The 21,012-nt window shown below is 39.9% G+C and overlaps 1 protein-coding gene across 1 annotated transcript in view; it reads left to right on the top strand.

Moving 5' to 3' along the window:
- ITGA9 (integrin subunit alpha 9) overlaps window positions 1–21,012 on the top strand; it is a 218,275-nt gene that overhangs the window by 100,776 nt on the left and 96,487 nt on the right. The window contains exons 16-17 of the mRNA XM_085226640.1: window positions 2,970–3,125; window positions 15,452–15,528. Coding sequence (XP_085082766.1) covers window positions 2,970–3,125; window positions 15,452–15,528 — 233 coding nt within the window. The remainder of the gene's footprint in view (window positions 1–2,969; window positions 3,126–15,451; window positions 15,529–21,012) is intronic.

Genomic DNA, 21,012 nt, shown 5'->3' with positions numbered 1-21,012 from the left:
TTGTTACTAAAGCCAGACAGAAATGCAGTCAGAAATCTGGCAGCGGCTGGTTTGCTTGGTTGCTTTTTTCTCCCCTGCTAAGCCAGAAGAGAAAATGAAGAAGCTGTGGCCAGCTTCTAGCATAGCATTAAAAAAAAAAAAAAAAAAAAAAGTGTATTTATTCGGGGTGGTGAGATGGCAAGCCTGCTCTTTGATAGGGTGAGTGCTCAGGACCACGGGGTCTTTTGCATTTTCTGTATGCAGCTTACTGCTTTTGTAGAGGCTCTTGAGTGTTCCTTTCTTAGGGTCACATCCTCACTTGGTAATAGCGAGGAAGCACCCTGATTAAAAAAAAACAGCAGTTCATACCTAAACACCTTTTTCATCACCTCAGGGTGATGTCATGCAACCTCAGAGGGAAAGGTAGAGCATCTAGAGGAAGGAATAGAGCCTTCCAAAGGAAGGCTGGCTAGGACCGTTTGCATTGCAGGAAGTTACACTGGAGAGGACAGTTTGCTGAGAGAGGAAAATAACAACACCCTAGAGAAATGGCTTTGTGAGAACAGGAAAGCTACATGGCATAGCTGATGGCTTGCAGAAAACCCACCTTCAGGCCCCTGATCCAATTCAAGCACAGTGAAAAAACTTGCAGCATTTCAGTGACATCTAGTTATTTGTTGCTGTTAGTCATTGAACAGTTGTTACATGGCTGCTTCTGTTGATAATATGAACTCCTTGAGTAGCGTTCTAGTTTTGATGTGCTCCAGGCAGCTTTGCTGCTAAAAAAAGCTGTGCTGTCCATGTGCTGTGACTTGCCAGGGATACTTCCTCATGATGCAGAAATGTCATTAACCTTCAACACTTTCTCAGCGTAGTGAAAAAGCGTAAATATATGTAAAAGCTGCTTGGAGAAATTACACCCCGTGGCAAATCCACTCAAGTAGGGCTTTTTCAATAGAAAAAGCAAGTAATACTTCCCTTGATTAGAAGAATTTTTCAGTTTATCTCGAAACTGTTTGTCATTGCATCTTCTACCTTTTAGAAATCAGAAACACCTGAAGGTGATACACGGGCAGCACCACCTGATCTGACTGCTGGAAGTAGCACATTTGGGTAGGCTGGATGAGGAAGAAAAAGAATGTATTTCCAGCTTAAAATAATGCTTCTCCAGATTGTGTTTGGGCAAATATTCAGTGTTCTCATTTTGTACTAGCTTCCCAGACGGTCTGTGGTGTACCTGTGAGACAGAAGTGTCTGCGTCTGTCTTCATGTTTTAAGATTGTGAGCAGAAGAAACTGAACATGTGGCACAATTAGTAACTGGGCAGCATTCATACTTTCATCCTTAATTAAAGACAAGTGTGGTGAAGGAATATCCGCACATGTAATTAATCTAGCTGCTGGAAGTCACAATTTCAGCACTAAAATGAAAAGGAAAGAGACACCAGCAAACAGTATGGGCACGCTCCTGCGTTCATTGAAGTCAATGGGAAACTTGTCTTTTGACTTCAAAGGGGATTGGACTGAGCCCTCCAAGGTCATATTAAAACACTTAGGAGTCATAAGCGCTTACTGTTGCCATAAAGCAGTACCAGAGCCAGAAAAAAAACTGTAGGTGGATTTTAATTCCACCCACTGCATACACTTTCAGTTGTTGTTCGCAGGCATAGTTGAGTGCAAACTGTTGGATTAGGCGGTGATCTGCCTGATGGTTTGTTGTTTCACTGCTGCCTCATGGTATGCTTTTAGCGGTCTTATTTTTGAGTATATACAATCTCCTTGTATGCTGATACATTTCTCACTGAAGTTATTGCATGTGATTTTCTGTGAGAGCAAAGCTAGTAGCTTATGTGAGTTTTAGCATTGCTATCTCTGTGTTCCAACTCCTGCCCCAGGGTGGGATCGTGGAAGGGGCTGAAAAAATGAATGTCCCATCCCCTGGTGCAATACAAAGTCTAGTTGAGTGCTGGTCCATTTGAAGATCTGTTGTCTTTGGTTATCTTCTTATCTTCTCAGTTTCTTCTCCATTGTATTCACACACATTTTTTTAAGTAGATAAAATTCAAGAGGGATGTTTGCTTGGGAAAAGTAGGATGTCTGCCACTTCTATTTTCTGGTAAATTGGATTTTGGAAGTCAAGACTAAAAAGAACACAATGAGCATTTTTTCCTCTCACAGAAGACAGGCTTCAGGCTTCACTTGTGATAATAAATGGTATGAGTTTTGTGGCTTGGGCTCAAGCAACAAGAGAAGGCAATTAATAATAATAATAAAGATTCATCCTATCAAACAAATAATGCAGCACTATTTAGTACATCTGACATTAAGCCTTCAATATAGTGCATAAAATAAAGTTTTTCTATTTTTTTAATTAAGTGTTACTGCTCTTAGGGTGGTGGGTGCTATGAGTTTTGCTTTCGGAACAGTGCTGGAAGGTGGCTTTCCTTGCCCCTGCATGTCTGTAGCCTTGCTTTTACAGCCACATTGGTAACTTTACCCATTCAGTCATTTAATTGATAATAATAATTTTAAAAAATGCAACACTCGAGATGGAGTTTGGACTTTTTTTTTTTTTTTTTTTTAAGTGGGTGGAACACACTGGAAGTGACCCAAATCAAAGCCTAGAATTTAGAAACCCCAGAGGAAATACACTCTTTGCTTCAAATTTTGCAGTCCTAATGGAAAATATTTGGGTTTTAATTAGAAAGATTTGGTTTACAGGTGTGGAAAATGTGCCAAGGACTTCAGTGAAACCAAGAGTGCTAAAAGAATAACTCACTTCTTGTTAACTGTTTTTTGATCTGACTTCTTTTGCTGTGACAAAAGTTTTTTTCCTGTTCAGCAGTAAGAAGACCAAAGGGAATATAGAGGCCTGCTTCATGTCTGCAGCGTTGAAAACAAATTATGCTTTAATTGTGCTTGTAACTGTGGTGTATAAATATCTGCCTGCCTTTATGTAACGGTAGTATCTCTGTTTGTTTCCTTTTACAGAGGAGAGTCAAAGATGTCATATCTCCAATTGTATTTGAAGCTTCATACAGCCTTGGGGAACATGTAATAGAAAAAGGAAAAGAGGACAAGGAGCTACCTCCTCTGAAGCCCGTTCTCCGTTGGAAGAAAGGACAGAAGATTGCACAAAGGAATCAGGTCAGGTTTGGATTATTTTATTTCCTTGTGGCTCACTCATTTTGAACTGGCAACAGAAGTGGATGTAAAAAGTGTCTGCAAAGCTTAGAGTTATTTGTGCATGGTATTATCCTTATTGTCACTGATATTAGTGTCTCTGAGAGGCAGTAAAGAAGACTGGCAGGGTTGGGCAGCAAAAGAGAAGGTCACTTGCTAGTTTCAAAGTGTTTGTACTGGACAGAAAAAGACTGAATGAGGGAAAGGAGGAAAAGTCCTGCTCCTCCTAGCTCTTCCCTTTCTGAGGGAGGTTCTCATGACAGACTTGATCCAGCTTTTCTTTCAGGTTAAAGCTTAGTCTTGGAGGGACAGAACTGAGTTCAGGAGGGGATGCAGGGACTTGTACCTCTGCTAGAGGGAAGAGTGATGAGTGAAACGAAGAGAACTTTGCCTGGCCCACGGCCTTCATTTATTGAGGGCTTCTCGCATTCAGCAGTGTGGCAGGGGAAATCCCTTCTGCTGTTGTAATTATAGAAAATGCCTTGCTGAAGTAGAATGTTTCTTTTTGAGAGAAAGTGAAGTATAGGCTCAGCATTGTATATATAGGATCCTATTTTATTCCTGCATTTTCAGGAAACCCCTTCTTCACTATTTTTGCTCAGAACAAGAGAATTCCTTTGGTTTTCAAGCACTTGTCACTTAGAGAATAGGGATCCTGTATGGTCCCTAAGGAAATGAAGTGTACGTGGCTGGGCTGCCTATCTGTTTGACACGGCCTCACTAGTATCTTTGGAAAATACTGATTTTGAGAGGTTTTTTTACAAGGGTCATCAAGATAGTTCTTACAAAGGTACTAAACATTAGGGTTAATGAAAGCAGGCAATAACATTAAGAAAAAAGGCTGCTGGTGATCTTTTGAAAGACTCCAGTTTGAGTGTGGTTGGTCATTGTAGGTGCCAAGGAAGGAACCTGCAAGACAGTGCCACTTCCTGCTGCACTGACACTGGAGCATCCAGCCATGAGGCCACAAGCTCTGAATGGAAGTATGGCTTCTGTGGCTTGCAGCATTGATTTGAAGAATCACTTCAGGCTGAAAAGGACCCTTGGAGGTCCAGTCCCTTGATCAAAGCAGATCCAACTTAAAAGTTAGATCAACTGTCTTGAAGTTGCATCCAGTCATGTTTGATTTCCAAAGCAACAGAGTTACAAGCTGGCATTGCTTGTGAAATGGAAACCATTTCTTCTTTAAACACCGAAAAGCCCGTCTGGAGTTAAAGACAGTGGATTATTAAGTCTGTTTTTTAACCAGATAAGTGATGCTAGCATCATTATCTGTAGCACTGCTTTCTGATGCTGCTTGTAAGTATATTTTGTTGTTCTGAAATCCACAGATCCCTGAATACTACTCAAAGAGCAACTAAAATGCTTGCAGAAGTTTGCTTTGCCATTTGCGCAGGTGTTTGGAATTGTTTTTTTGCTATAACCCTTTTACTCAGAGAAAAGAGTATTTAAGAATGTTTTATAAGTGAATGAATGAAGATGAAATATTATAATTACTTATTTTTATAAAGAAGGATGGTGTTGCTCTTAAATATCTAGATGTTGCGTTGTTGCAAACATACAATGGGAATTTCTAAAGAACTTTGGAATCAGAACAGTGTGATGAAAACTTGGATGTTATATAAACTAAACTGCTTGGATGCTTTCCTACAAAGTTTAAACTCCAAAGACCACATCTTACCCTACAGGCATACTCTCTGATCAATATTAAAATACCTAAATGCTGAGATTATACAGCAGAAACAAAAATATGTTGGGAATTTCCCTGGCTTGTTTTCTTGTATAATTTGGGTGAGAGAGAGCCAGTTTAACAGTGCTTTTTCATTTGCTTTCCAGATGTTGTTCACTGAGCTTAGTAAGAAAAGGACTTGGACATGGGGTGTGCCTTTGAGTGCACTTTCAGCTAAGGAAGTGGGCAGAACTTCAGATTAATTGTGGCAGTCATGGTGAGAAAGCCTTGACTGAGTAGCCTCGAGGCACTGACAGGCTCCTCAAAAACCAATTTCATGGAAAAATCAAGACTTAGTGTTCTCTTTTAGAACTTTTTTTCATCTTGCAAGCAGAAATTGTTTTTCAAGGGGAAGAGGAATAGTAGGAACAAAACTTTACATAACAAAGGATTTACGTTTTCAATGAAAACAGGGGTTTTAGTAAGACCTTACAGTTTGGAAATCCAACTTGAAAGGTCTAGTGGACACCGTTTTCAGTGTTTCAGTGCCCTCTAAATACTGGGTCTGGTTGGCATTAAGATGAGTACTGAGCAAGAGAAGTGGAGGTACCACTTTTTGCTTTAGCAAACAGCAGCATTTCAGAAGGGCGGAGAGATGGATAAGTACAGTTTTACTTCTAGTACTGAAGTCTTTCTGTGTAGCTACTGGAGTGTGTTTTTTGGAGGTTCTAGACCCTGTATATCCAGTAATTAGTGGTGTTCTGAAATCTAAAATGCTCTAGCTATTGCTTCAGTGTACCAAAGGTACTGTTAGAGGTTGACACTTGGCTAATAATCTCGGGTGGCTAATTTCTGTGAATGGAAGCAGTGCACAGATGGTGAAATGAAAGGGAGCTGTGGAGAGAGGGTGAGCCTTCCATTTGTCAAGATCCTACTTCAGCTCTGTTTGACCTATTTGAAAAGCCAGTCACGCAAATGATCAACTAGATATGAACTAAAGCGATGTCAAAGCTAAAATGATCACTTTCACTGGAATCTCAGTTTGTTTTTTATGACCCAGATGTTCCCTGTATGTGTGCATGGCTTCCCACAAGGAGAGAACAGCCTTGTGGCTCGCAAGCAAGGAGGCAGGAAAGCTACCAAGTGGCCCCTTGATGTGAGAGTTAAAGATTATATCGAGCATACAAAGTTTTTTGTGGCACTTTGCTTCCAGTGCATTAAGGAGTCAGCCTGGAAACAGAGTTCATGGACGTGCACCAGAGGGATGGTGTATCCTTTCCCGATGACATAATCACTAAAGAGGATTATGCTGGATATTCGTTCTTTAAATCAGTATTACTTTGTATGTAAGAAAAAAGTTTAGTCTTGGACAAAAGAGCAAAACAGAGTTAAGTACTTGCAGTAAATGAGTGCATTGATGTGGAGTTTTCATTCAAAATTCATTTACTTATTGATCACATTTATTTTAAGAGAGCAACTTTAACTGTAAGACAGCACAAAAAAAAAAAAAAAAGGAAAAGTTTGTATGTAAAAATGAGCTTATTATTGACTGGTCATTGAAGGGAGTTTCCTTCTGTTCCTAAAACTACTGGCCTCGAAGCAATCAAAATACGATTAACAATTGGAACTCCTAGTTGGTGAGAGGAAAAGGATCTTAATGGAAATTTCCTAATAAACATTATGCAGTTGTGAGGCTTTATTCATTGTCCAGTTTTGTAAGCAAAGAGGCTCTAACACTACAAAATGAAGTAATAATGTAGTTAAAATGGCCTGAGGCACTCTGTGGCCTGGGATACAACAACAGCTTCCTCACTAACTTATTTTCTTGGTTCTTGTATATGCTTACCAGAAACTGTGGTTGCTATAGCTTAGTGTAATAGTCCGTGGTAGCAAAAACAAATCCTTGGGGTTATGTGTACAGGTCTATTGATAGATGGCTCGGCAACTTTTGTATAATTGTTAGGTGGAGACCAATTATGTGAAGAGGATGACAGCTTTCCAAGTTGTAAGAGGCTAGGAAGCTTTTGTTCAAACTGAAAATCTCTGATGGGTCAAGAATGGGTGGAGAAACAAAGCTTTTACTTTGTGTGTGTGAAATGAACTTTAATAAAACTTCCCACCCCGAGGATGACTTTCCATTAGCTTTCTCATTGCTTCCCAAATGCAGTTGCTACCTCTGTCCACTGGAAAAAAATAATAAATCTTCCTACTTCAGGGAAATTAATGTGTATTTAGAACTTGGTTTGGCTTAGTTCATTGTAAGTGGTTTGTACTACAGCATTTATTTTTGTATACCCACTGTATAAATACATGTCAACCAGGAAAGAGGGAGCTCTCCTGCCAAATACAGTGGGGATTTATTCTCTAGTATCCAGTAATGTATCTTAGAGTTTAAAACGTGGTATGCTAGAACTCGGTCTGTTTTGAATACTGTAATAAAATCACCTGCTGTTATGTGGATGGAGGCACCATTTTGTTATAGGAAAATATTCGCAGTAGGTTTAATTGCGTCAGTGTCTTCAGGCTTTCGGGAATGGTCTGTCATAAAACTGCTTATAAGTTAGAAGAGAAAATGTTTAGGACATTCTGTTCCCAGCTATGTCAGACTTGCAGTGAGAGTCTGGGTATAGTGCAGTATCTCTGGGTGTCTGTGCAGCTGCTCGTCGCTGGGATAAACTTCACCTTTTTAAAGCAAAGTGCTATTTTTGGAAATATTTGTCTTTGAGCAGCTAACTTAAAGCTGACGAAGTAGTTACACGTAGATTAGTGTACTTGACAGGTATGAGAAAATTTAGAAGGATTTTGGTGAAGCTGAATTATGAACTCCTTTAGTAATTTTGACTTGCTGCATAAATGTTGTTTTTTTCTTATTTGTAAGACATCCCCCCACTCCCAGCATCTCATTCTGAGCACAAAGCAACAATGGATCTACACAGACTGAAATGTGGTGTGGTCCAGGTTTGTCAGTGGTACCTTCTCCAAAGCAGAGATGCCCGTGTGCTTGGATCAGGCTTCATCTCTCCCAGCAAACTGGGCTGTTTCTGGTGTGTTTCTCAATGCAGGAATGACATCTCCGTCCTGCTTGGCTGCTGGAATGGCTTCCATGTCGGCTACCACAAACCTTCCCAGGCATGGCTCAGGAGCTTGGGTGCTTCAAGGGCATTTTCCTGTCTTGGAGGCCAGGACAGTCTAAATTACTGGTACACTGAAGCCTCAGTGGCTTAGCATATCTGTCAGGGTGAATGGAAAGAGCGGAGACTGTTTTACACCTGGGCACACAGGAGGTCTTCAGGAGACTGCGGGGTCAGCCAAATTGCTGTGCTCCAGATGAAGCTTTTTGGCACTAAACTCCCTTTCCTCCTTGGGCTTCCAAATTCTCTTTTGTCTTTATTCTTGCAGTCTGTGCCACCCTTACTGCTTAATCACCATTGTTCTTCCATCAATTGAGGTGGTTTTGCTAAAAGTGCTGATTCCTGCTCCTTCCTATGCCTTCCCTTTATTAGTGTCTGTCTTTTGCTCTGACCAAATTTGTCTCGAATCAGTTCTGAACTGGCAGGGATTGGGTGCTGTTCGTGCCAGGACATCTGGGAAGGATGGTGGGAAGGACCCACCCCAAGCATGTACTGGATTAAGCTGAGTATTGCATTTGCCTGCTCTCTTTTGTTGAATGGTGATAATGAGGAAAGATTTATAAGTCTGGAAGAAATTCAGTACTGAGTGAGAACAGCAGGTGTCCAGATGTATTTTTGTACCTCTGATGTAGTATTGTTAATTACCAAACTTGCTGAAGTAAGAATTAGTGGAAATTGACATCTCTGATGGTACCCATGTTTCTATAATCTTGTTCTTGAGCAATGACAGGCTTGGCCAGTAATGGTCCAACTTGTTTATATTGCTGTTTGAAAGTACAGGCAAAACAGTGTAATGCATGGGCCGTAGCCTAGATCTCATGGGCTTCCTAAAGAACAGCAGCCAATATCACATGCACGTGTGTGTGACACCTTCATATGTAAGCTGGCTGTATGTGCCAGAGGGAGTCACACTACAAGGTGATCTTGTCTGAGATCTGAGCACAAGAATTATCTGATTTAGCTTATAGATTCTCCAAATACATAGACAAGGAAGTGAGGGATGATCACATGAACTGAAATTCCTATGGGGTAATTTCTGCAGTTCCCTGGAACAGCATACATTTCATTTCCATACCACTCTGTGGATGGGGAATTGTAAGTGGAAGAGATGGAGATCTTCCACTTATGTGTGGAACTGTTAAAAAAAAAAATCATCATAATATACTTGAAAAGACACAAAGGTGATTAGTCTTCATTAGCTCTTTTCATATTCATAGCACTTAGATGACAGATCAGTAGAACTTGGAATACCCAACATCTGGAGAACAGTTAATACAGTAGTATTAATTCTTTCAGTTCAGAATACCTCAGTGCCACAGAATTGCTGGCAGTTTAGAGCAGCATTCATAAAAACAAAACCACTGAAGGGCAGGTGGATTATAGAAGACGACTCCCCCATATCCTTGGGAGTGTAAGTGAGCTGAAAGTAGACAAAAATTGCTTATCTGATCATTTTAAAACACTTTTTTTTTCAAGCTATCATCAGTTACCACTTTTTTGTTGTATTTTTATTTATTTTATGTTTTCAATTATTCCATTGCATCATCAGCAATATTTTTAATTCATATATTAAAATGTTAAGAGTATAGGAGCATACTTGATAGTGGAAATAAGGAGACTTTGGAATAGAAAATGTTCTCATTAAAAAACCCTCCTGAGATGATATAATTGAATTATTCTGCAGTCATTGAAAATAAATGGAAGATTATTTAGGATGAGTCAGGAAATATATTGAGAAATGTGCTACAGAAGTCCATCCTATAATGGTATTGGGAGATGGAACAATTAACCCAATAAGTCTTTCTCATCTATTGTTCTATGGATTTATAAGGTCTGAAATCCTGTGAAATGAGAACACTTTTTGGCTGATTTGAACTGTTAATAATTTCGAAAAAGAAAAAAATTGCCTCAGCCTGAAAAATGAGTGAGTCAGACTAGAAATCTAATACAGCTCCAAAAGGCTGGGAATGTATTTCTATTGCCACCAACTGTAATTCTTCACCCCAGGAGAATCCGAGAACAAAAAATGGCATTATTAAATTCACTCACTGCTGTGAGGAATAGCTAATACATAGGTTCATTAATACATGCTTGTGTTTGACAGCTAACAGGTTTCATGCCTGATCTTTTCTGAACAGCTGATTCAATTTGGGAGTAATTGCAAGTAATAACACTTGAGTGTTCTCTCTCCTTTTTATCTTAGTGCTCTAGCTCGGTTTTCAACACTTAGTGAAAGGTGTAAATAGCAGGATACAGCTGGAATAGGGGAGAAATTATTGTATCTGGCCTTAGATGGCTTTACAAACGTCAGTCACAAGTTGGGAGCCTTAGGCCTGGAGTCCTCTGCTCTGCAGAGTGGATGAATTTCCCTGTCACCTTCCTCAGCTGCAGAGGTTCCACTTGTGTTGTGCATCCCTGTTGATATAATAAAATGGTTATTATCAGTCAGTTTCTGCTTTCTGATACTAATGCATTAGAAGTGAGCTAGGAAACTCCGCATACACTTCATCAGAGCACACCTTCCCACCGAGAAAACAGATGCTCACCTCCATCCAGTGCCCCACACAGTACCAGCACGACTCTGGTTTTGTGGTAGGATTCTTCTATATGCTTACAGCTCCCCTCATACTCCTGCCTTTGCCCTGTGATTCTTTTGCCACTCGTTACAGGCATTGGGCATATTTTTTTTTTAGCCTGCACTGCTGATGAAATCCTAGAGAGCTTTTCAGAGTATTAATCACTTTTCTACTGAGAATTTAAATCAGCTTGTTTGCACTTGGCTTAGCAGGATATTTGAGTGGATCATTTCCACGAGTAGTATACTAAAGCATAAGATGTCTAAGAAGAACCAGTAACTATTTTTTTATTTGAGGTCAATAGATACATAGATAATAGCTCTATTTTTCAGGCAGCTGGAAAATGGAAAGACAAAATAAAGCTCTGAAGTCAGGCTTCTGTATCTGTGTAAGCACATTCATATCCCAAGTCAGAGATTTGTAAAGCCGTAACATAGGAAGTAGTTCCTGGAGAAAGCAGAGAGATCTGCTTACTGATCAGTACTTTTGAAAATCAAATCACACTACCTGCTCCTTAAATAAGTAAATTCATCACTTAACATGCTAATAGCCATTGCATTAGGATGTAAAAAATTATTAACCTAACAAGCCCTCTCATTCTCCATCCCTTAGGTAGCAGAGCTTTTATGTTACTGATGTGATTTAGTTGTTAAGTCATCCCTATACATAACCTGAGTTATCCTGAAGTATGTGGCACGGGTCATGCAGTTAAAGGGGTTGATCCTCAAGTTCCTGAAGGCCAATTCTGCCACGTTGTAAGGGATGCACTACAAACTTTTTGTGGACTGATTTGTGATGAAGCAGTTAAAGACCTAATCTAGAGTGAATTCTGTTATCTAAACTGTAAATCGTCATACCTTCAAAACTTCTTTTGAAAATCTCATTTCTCCCCCTTCTCATCAAGTGTTTTTCACCAGTCACTTTCCCTCATCTCTGAAAGGCTGCAACGCCTACAGAATACAATACTGGCAGCCTCTCAGAGTCTGATTGCATGTTTTGACTGAGACTTGAAATTTTCACATGCTTCCCTAAATTTTGGGGGGTTGAATGTCTTGAAATACTTTTTTCTCTGCCTATTGGACAACTCCCAGTACTTTCTGTGGGCCAAAGCACCATAAACACAGTTTTTTTTTTCACTTTCCTGTGTCCTGTTCTCTTCTCTGCTCCCAAAAACTTAAGTTTAGATAGCCATTTAAAGAATCTGAAGGAATTTAGCAAGTCAGGTTTGAAACCCCACGTCACGTTCCTCTGAGCAGAGCTCTCACCACTGGGCTGAAATTGGGCTCCTTTTCATTTGTTTTCCTATTGTCATTCCTCATCAGTCCAGCATCAGCAATAAGGAGGGTATCTTCCTGGCAGCTTTGTGCTTAAGGATGTTTGGGATGTAGGACTATGGATTCATCCTATTATTTTGTGGGGCTAAAGACTGTAGATTTGGCCTGGCCCCTGGACCACAAGAAGTAGCATTTAATCCACCACCTCTCTTCAAGGGGCAGACTGGACATGAAGATACCTGTTGTGAGGCTCTGAATGCCTGTCTACACACATCTTCTTTCCTGTCAGTTTGCTCTAGGTCTCTCCTTACTGTCCATTTATTATGTATATATGTCTGTATTTGCATATAAAAAGTATGTTTTAATGCAGTACCCTCTGGAGGACTTGGGCAGCCATCTGTCTCTACTGATCTTTCAAGATTAGCAAAGATCTGCCACATTCGTTGATGATGAACAGACTTCTACCCAGAAAAGCAGCCAGGCAGAATATCAGAACACCATGTTTCTTTGGGATGTCTGATGATTTGCTGAAACTGCTATGGAGCAGTTCCCTGTAGTTGTTGGGTTCTGGGCAGCAAGGGAGAATACAGGGAAGAATCACTGGATCTGCTGTGTGCTGTGCTGTGATTGCAGGAAGGCTGACAGACTTGCTGTGCACACAAATAGCTTTAGCTCTATGTTTACCAGTAAAGTCATATCCCAGAAGCATTGATATTATACAGCCTGTCCTGCTGAGCACACACACACCTTTTTGGCTCCTGGAAATGGCAGACAGAAGTTTGACGACATCCACATAAGAGATGCAGCTGTGTTTCTCATTCAGGACAACGAATATGAGCTTTTCTGGGAGCTTTTCACAACCTTCTCACCAAACATAAAAATCTCCTTGAACATGAATCTTATGTAAAGAATCTTCCTGACCATCTTTGATGATCTGTGAGGTACTTGGTACAATTAAAGTGGAATCCGGTGAGAATCATTTGAGTTTGAACTTCTCTAAAACCACTGCTCCTCTTCACCTTGGGTAACAGCAACCACAGAAATTATGAAGTGTTTCTACTGCAGAATGGATTTATTTCCTTCTACTCTTGCCAGTTCTGAATAATATGTACGAAAGTTGATTATCTTCTTCAGCATTTTGAATATGTGAAGACCTCAGTAAATCCCTAAAATTGTTATTTTAAAGCCAAAGCCACTTTAAAAATTATTTAGAGCTAAAAATAGCGATTGTGTTGTAGTAGAGCTTATGCATATCCTAACTCCAGATTCCTGCTCCAGCAGTGTGCAGTGTTGAGTTAGGTATGGTTTCTTTTCTGAAGAGATCACAGCACAAACAGACCAACTGAGAGTACAGTAACAAGATATATAAGCATTGTTTGCAAACATTATGATAACTTAATGTGTTTACCCCTTAATTCTTTAGGAAGTATTTAAGCAGGCAGGAATTAGTCACCTGGAATGGCAGAAGAAACAACAGACTGGGGAAGGAAAGGCTCAAGTTAGCAGAGAAACAAAGTGGAGGAAACAGGACTGAGGAGCTACTGGGCTGAGGCTCTAGCAGGCACACAGAAAACAAGAGGTGGAATAGGGGCTTGACAAGATCTGTTCAAACCAGGGAAATACTGCAGAGGTATCATTAGCTTCTGATGGAGGCTGAACAAGCAATAGGTGCCTGGCCGGGTCCTAGCAGCTGAATGGACTGGAGATCTTTTCTCTCTGTCTCCCCAAACCAGAATGAGTCCAAGATTTTCCATAGAAGCAGAGAATTCACTGCTACACATTTACAAAACTGTGGACTCATCTTTCTTTCTTTCTTTCTTTCTATCATCACAGTGCTATATAGGAACTTGAGTTTTATGACATAAGATATGCCTGATGTTTTACAGAGCAGCTTGCTGTCCAGTGCATGGTGTGTTGGAAGAGATACATGCTCAGTGGTTCTAGAAAAATGAGATGTTTGTTCATTCTTTCTGAAAAAGCACAACTATAGATTTAGTAATAAAATTCCAAGATTGTTAGGTAGTTACTTAAATATATTTACAGTACTTGGTTCTTTTAAAAGTGCAGATCATATCTCTGATCACTCTGTTCTGTTTGCCAAGATTTCTGCAGTGCAAATAGGGAAACTGTCAGGCAAGAATATTTTTACAGTTTATTTTTCTTTGTCCTCTGAAGGTCAAAAAGTGTTTCCTATATATAGGTACTACAATTGTTGAGGATTGGCTCTGAGGACTTTTCAAACTGTACCTTTGAAACATGCCATGTTTTGAGAGGGATACTTTGAGCCAGTTCCTGACCCCAGGCTATTGGGATTCTTGTTCTCTGACCCCAAATAAAGTCTTTATTAAGGAGGAAGAATAAGTTCAGCCCTTGTGTTTCAGTGATCACTAATTTCCATATCTGAGGTTCTGAGAAAGTAAAAGATGGGAAAGTAAAATTAAAGGACAGAGTGAACCACTCCAAATGTACTGGCCCTTCCCAGCTGTCTTCGTTCTGTTTGCAATTTAGTGTAACCTACAGAGTAGTTGGATATCTTCCAGTCCAACACTAACTGCCTGTTCACACCTATGTGGAGAACTCTAACCATGCAGAAAAAGGGGAGCAAGCTGCATCCTTACACAGGAGTCTTCCTGAGAGAATGAAGACTAAAAAATCTTTATTGCTGTCCAGACCTAAGATTCAAAGTCTTTCTCCAGTGCTGATCTAGTCAGGCAGAGATTGTCAAACACATATTACCTCCATCTTCTTCTCCACGAGTCTGTCCATTCTCTGTGTCGTGCATAAATTTCCTGTCTCTTTGCATTTATGTTTGAAATGTATTTACTTTGGTGATAAGGCAAAGCCTGTAGGTAGGAATATTCATACTAAAGGAAGAAACCAATTGAGTCCCAGGTTTCCTAACTGAACAGTGTTGGCAATACTCATTTGAGGTATTTGTCCCTTAAGTACTTGCTGAACTGAAGAGCATTACGTATTGGACAGAATGAATCCATCAGCCTAAGAGGTCTGCTCAAATGTTCAGCAAGATATCACTCTCTGTTCCTAGCAGCATGGGAAAATAACCATGATCTTGACATGATTTCTTGGATGGATTTCATCATTTCTTGAATGCTAGGAGCATGTTCCCATTCTTTAATTTCACTAACTAATGGCTGTCTTACTTAACCATGGCAAATTGCTGTAGATAGATCCTAGAGTATTGCTGGTATGTAACTGTATTTTTTTGTTGCTTGCAGGTTAGCAGAAAAAATTGCAACAGATAACATGATCTTAAAGCATAGAAATCTTATCTGTAATGTAGGCCAGTGAATGTCTGAATTACTTCCTTTCTTCTTTTCTGGGACAGAAGATAGTTTCATCAGTAACTCTTTCTTTTTTGTGCATAAGTTTTGGAAAGAGAAAACAGGGTGCCAGAAATACCTTCTTTTCCTTTGGACCTTCTTTTTCATCTAGAAGAGAAGGGAGGCAGTTCTGATAAAGATGAGATTTGGCTCCCCTTGAGTTTCATTGGCACTCACACCGTATGTTCCCATATCACAGATTTTGGTGGGTTGTGAGTCCATCCAAACATGTTGCTTCTTTGTGGGTGTTTCAATCTTATTCTTTTCAAGCTGTAACAGTTCTTTTCTGTTTTCCACAGACTGTTTTTGAGAGGAATTGTCAATCTGAGGACTGTGCTGCTGATCTGAAACTTCAGGGCAAATTACTGCTATCTAGGTGAGTAGGTGAACTTTTTTCTTTTTGTTCTTTCTTAGACGCTGGTACACCATTTGTTTTATGTAAGATATATTCAGAAATCAAAGTACAAATGCAGACATCTTATTCCAGACTAGGATGTTGATGACGATATCATGTCTGGTGCAGTAAGTGTACACAGAATCAGAACTGGGGTGTTGGGCTGGGTGCATGCCAGGGCAAGACCTGTTCTCAAAGAGTTTGCAATTGCAATAGGCAAAACCAGTGATAGCATAGTGGAGAGGGACAGGGAAGGTTAATTCTGTCCAAATAAAATATTAACACGGACCGTGTCATTTTTAAAAGATGATAAAATACTGTTTGTGACATGGTAGAAGCAATCTGCATGGAGAAAAGCATTTTTGTTTAGAAAAAGTGTCATAGAACGTTTTAAAAAATATCTTTTGGGATGTGATTTTTTTCCCTCTTTAATTTCTGAGCTTGTATTTTTCCTAACTCTTTAAATTCTGCTCCTGTCTTTTTGTGAGTAACTTGGAGGTGTCTGATTTCACTTTCTTCTGGGATAATAAACCTAGTCAAATAGACCAGAGGTAAAATTTACGTTCTGTCCTTTGAGACTGGTGATCCTAGGAAAACGCCTATTGTTTTGCCAGGACATAGTTATTCAATTTCTGGATAAATCAGGCTAAAGGTGAACTACATGCACCATTTCTGTTTCCTTTTTTTTTCCAGCTTTTTAGCACATTTTTAGAAATGGGAAATGCTGATGTAAGTTATTTAATTGTGTTCCAGAGGTATTACTGTTTGCAGATGCTTGCTTTGCTTCAGGTCAGGAAAGAGAGGGGAAAAAATTCTGGTCGTTTGAAAAAAAAAAAAAAAAAGTAATAGTAGATGTGCACACTTTATGAAAGTGTACAGCATGCTGTAACTGTAGTTGGAGAAGAAACTGAACCAAAGTCAAATCCATGAAGTTATGGACTTAGCCAGACACGACTGAAGTCCACAGGAATGTTTTGGGGGATTGGCTGGGAGCAAGGTTAGGTCTCAGGTTGCAGACTACAGGCTTTGTCTGTGGTTAGTCTGGGTTCTTGACCTTTCATTAGGTCTTAGTGGTGAGAAAAATGTGTTTAGAGTTGGAAACCTGTCTGTGTGTACTGGGGAAGTAAGTAAGGGGGTTTGTCCTGCAATTGACAAATAATCAATTAAAAGCACATTATAAAAACTTGTCAGCCACTGTGCAGTAATCACTGCAGTAAGAGCTGTACTTGTGACTGGAGTATCAGACTGTTTACTTTTATGGCTGTTATTTATTTTATCCTGACAATATAAAAGCCACAACTGTCAAAAAAGCTGAGGATATTCAAATGCAGCTTCTGTGATCGTATAGCAAAACGTTGAGCAAGCGCTCTCAAGCTGACTTTGTTCAGTCTCATTCTGAAGTTCTGTTTGAAGTAAACAGGATGTCATAAAATCCATCACGTCCACACAGAATGGGTTTTCTTTAGGTAAAGAGCTGTATGAACTCCAGCTGTTAAGAATCATAACATAGTGAGTATGTTTGAAGAAAACAGTTGTCTGTAAAAACTCAAAAGCATGAATAGATTCTGATTGTAGAGGGCTGGTCCTCTTGAAGAATGTGCTCATCTTTTCAGCGCCATTTATCTCATGCTGGAGACCTCTCTCAGACTTTTTTCAGGTATTTTGTGTTTATGCTAATTGTGTGCAAAAAGGTTTGTTTTATTTGCTTGTTTGTTTTTGGAAGAGCATAAGAGGTGAATCTTACTGTTTGCAGCTGGGAATTGAGCGACTTGATTAGCAAAATTTTCACAATGCCTTTTTTTACACAGTTGTGTCTGACTGAAATTGGTCTAAGAATAAAATAAATAGAAGTAGCTAAATGGCACAGAGATACTCCAGTAGATTGAAGTGAACAGAATGTTTATGGGAAGACATTATGTGCAGTGTGTCAGCTATACAGCAGCTCTTCTAAGGTGTTGCTGGATGCGTGGATAGGGTGGTCTGGTTGAGATCACCTACCTGACCTTCAAAAAACTTTCATTAGGATTTATCACCAAAAATTCGTAAAGAAAATAAGTTGCCCAGGCTAAGAGGAGTGGAGGCTAAGTGTTACAACCTAATTAAAAAGCAGTCAGCAAAAGGAAATATAAACAGTCTGTTTTCCTGGTGGGGAAACCTCCACAAGTGTTTGAGTTGTGGCCAGCGGTATTCCTGCTACTCATAAATGATGGGGGAAATCTGCTAAAAACGAGCAGCAAGGTGATGAAGTTTGCGAACCATATCGAGCTCTTTGGGGTAATGAAAGAAAAAAATGAGGAATGTTTTTTAAGCAACCTGTGGTTAATCTGTGGAGTTTGCTGTTGAGAATGTTGTAGAAGTTGGGAATTTAAATGGTAGAGAAGCATCTAATTTGAATGCTGGAAGCTGGAGAAATATATCAGGAGAATAACATGATGTGCTGTCCTTGTTATTCTATAGGCCTCTGTTTTAGACATGATTGGGTTTAGGGTTCTCTGCTGGATGGACTGTCTTATTCTGGCTGTTCTCACCATTTTTTTTTATTTATTTGTAGTGTGTTTGAGCCAAAAGCTGTACAGAACGCTATATACTGTAAGGCATAGTTTTGTCCATCCCTGTATATCACAAGCTGTCAAATGTGTGCTGTTTAGAGCATTTGAGCTCATATTATGTTATCGTCAAGAGAACTGCTTGCTGAGGTCACGCTCAGGAATCCAGGAACTCCACAAGCTTCACCAATTTCCAGTTCACCTGGGCTGTATTTCAATCACTAGGCTTACCCAATTGATTAGGATTGCACATGGCTTTGAAGATACTGAGCCAGCATACTGAATGACTAATGCTGATCTAATGTGGCGTTTCTTGGGATACTCCTTCTCTCCCTAAAATTAAACCGGCCACCTCAAATGGGGGCCAGTGTACTCTGAGAAATAGCAAACAGCATGACCAGGTGACAACCTAATATATGTCTCTTATCCAAAGTGGTCAAACCAAGCAGATACATGTATAAGTTGGAAACTGCTGTTCTGACCAGATACGGCTGGGTTTGCCTCGTTATTTCCTGTTGTTTCTTGCTGGAGCTGCTGCAAGTGGAAACTGTGCTGCTGGGTGAGCTGAAATCCTTCCCTGTGCTGCTGGTAGTGGGGAAGAGAGGAGCAAAGGGCATCAAAGTGGAAAATAATAAAGCCCTAATAAAAAACTTAGAGATGATTTGGGTGGGTGATGAGCTTATGATTCTAGTGTTTTGTGTTTTTTAAAATACTTTTACTAGAGTGAAAATTGTCCTTGGAGGTGTGAGCTGAACACTGAGGTTGTATGCTGCACTGGAATAAAGACAAGCTCGTAGAATGCATTTATTTTGAGTAGAAAAGGGCATGTTTTCATTTATCAAAGGAATCTTATTAAGGCTCGATTTCATTTTACAGATGGATCTCTTTAGGGCTTGTCCTCTTTCATTAGCATACGTTTGTATGTAAACCCACCACAATTCATTGTAAGTATTGTGGGATGATGTAACCAGACTCTTCTTGCTTGTGGCAGATGACATGAAGGGCAAGTCACACAGTGCGGTTTGGCAGGCTCAGACTGGAGAATGGGAAGAACTTCCTTGCATGGGTGGTTTGTGCTGCACTGGGGAGAGGTGTGCAGAGATAGTAGATTCTGGCATTCTGGATTCCAGGACTTGGAGAGTCCCAGCTGGTCTCATCTGTGGCTGGGAATAGTCCTGTGTCAAAGAGCAGGATGGCTGCTATGGCCTAAGACGCAAAATGCAATCAAAGACTGTTCTGTTGGCTATTATTTTTAAATATATTCTTTAGTTTTATGAATATATTTATTGCATATCATAGTTGACTTGAATGCCTCACTCTGTTTTCTCAACACAGCAGATGTCTTCTCCATCAGGCTCCTGTAGCAAATACCATGTTTTTATTGAGACTGTCCATAGCTACTTGTTCAGAAGCTGAACTGCATCTGTTTCCTCAAGATGGGGAAGACTATGAAATGCGTGTTTTGTGAAGGATTAGGCTTCGCTAGCCTTTAAAATCTGTTAATCCATTTCTCTGGTTCTTTATATGGAAGGCAAGCACTCTGGTCTTTTAAGACTAATTACCTAAAAGGGCTGAGAGAACAAATCTGGTTTGGCTCCAGTGCCTCATTTGTGCAGATAACTATCTACAGAGGTAATAGCAGTTTTCAAGACCTGTTTATACCTCTGTGGAACCAAGTAAAAATCATGGAGAAGACATCTAAGTGACAGTAAGGCTGTTTGGAAAAACAGACTTTCTTCCAGCTGTAATAAACCAGCTTAAAGAACAGAGCAGAATGGCAGGTTCCTGATTTAGGGAGGAAATCCTGTTTCACTGTGTAAATGACACTGACGGCTCATGTGCTGGAATGAGTAGCGCAGCTTCACAGAAAACAAACAGCAGCCAGCAGAAAGATGTTGCAGCATGTTAGGTAGCTGCTGCATTCCAGCCTGAGCTGTGTGCGTGGTACGTAAATTAAGATTGTAAGGGATGGGTCAGTAAGCCTCCTTGGATGGAAAAAGATGTAATAAATATTTCTATTTCTGGAGAAAGTCTGTCTTCCATATATTTATGTGATTTGAGGTTGTCCTCATCTGTCATTAGAAACAGCTTTACTCACCCATTGGAACACTTGCTATGTTTGGAATATGCTGCCTTTTAAACGCATTGGCTTTAGAACTTCTTTAGATGTTCTAGATCACTCATTAGATTCAAATTTATTTTAGTTCCCTACAGACTGGTTGGGATTCATATCTGTACTTCTGCAAACTGTTTATTTTGGAAAAGTCAAGTTGAAAGTAAAAGCTGTTGAAAGCCAAAGAGGCAACAGGTGCATTCGCAGAGATTTTCAAGGTTTTGCAAATTGGTTTTATTTTGCATTGGAGTGAAAGCTTTTTTGTGTGCAGTGGAATTTTGGGGAAATGTCCTTTCCCAGTTAAAGGTCAGGCTTTTGATTTGGGCCATCCCTGCTTCTGCCAGTCCCCCTGGAATTAGCCAGAGGAGAGACAGAAACTCAATCTGTCAAAAATTTCATCTAGCTTGAATTGTTTCCATTTTAATAAAATAATGATTGATGAAGAAAAGATATTTTCCAGATATCTTCTAGTTAGCTCCATAGAAGGTTATTTTTTCCCTTTCAAGTAAATTCCTTCTGTGGCTTACTAAAGTATTAACATGTTTTCTGCCAGTACTCCTTTTGCTTATATGATATGCTTTATCTATCCTGCGTATGTCTCTGCTTGAGTGATCTTCTGAGATGTAATCTCAAAGTGTACCTAACCCAGGCAAGACACCTGCATCACTGTTTAAGGAATTGTTGGATGAGATCTCCTGGGAAGCTATCCTAAGAGACAAAGGAGTGGAAGAAAGATGGCTACTCTTCAAGGATGCCTTTCTGGGAGCACAAGAGCTCTCTGTCCCTCAGAATAAGAAGGCAGGGGAG

Source organism: Meleagris gallopavo, chromosome 6 (assembly GCF_905368555.1).
Source record: "Meleagris gallopavo chromosome 6, MGAL_WU_HG_1.1, whole genome shotgun sequence".
Classification (NCBI taxonomy): domain Eukaryota; kingdom Metazoa; phylum Chordata; class Aves; order Galliformes; family Phasianidae; genus Meleagris; species Meleagris gallopavo.
This window is presented reverse-complemented; position numbering and strand designations above follow the sequence as displayed.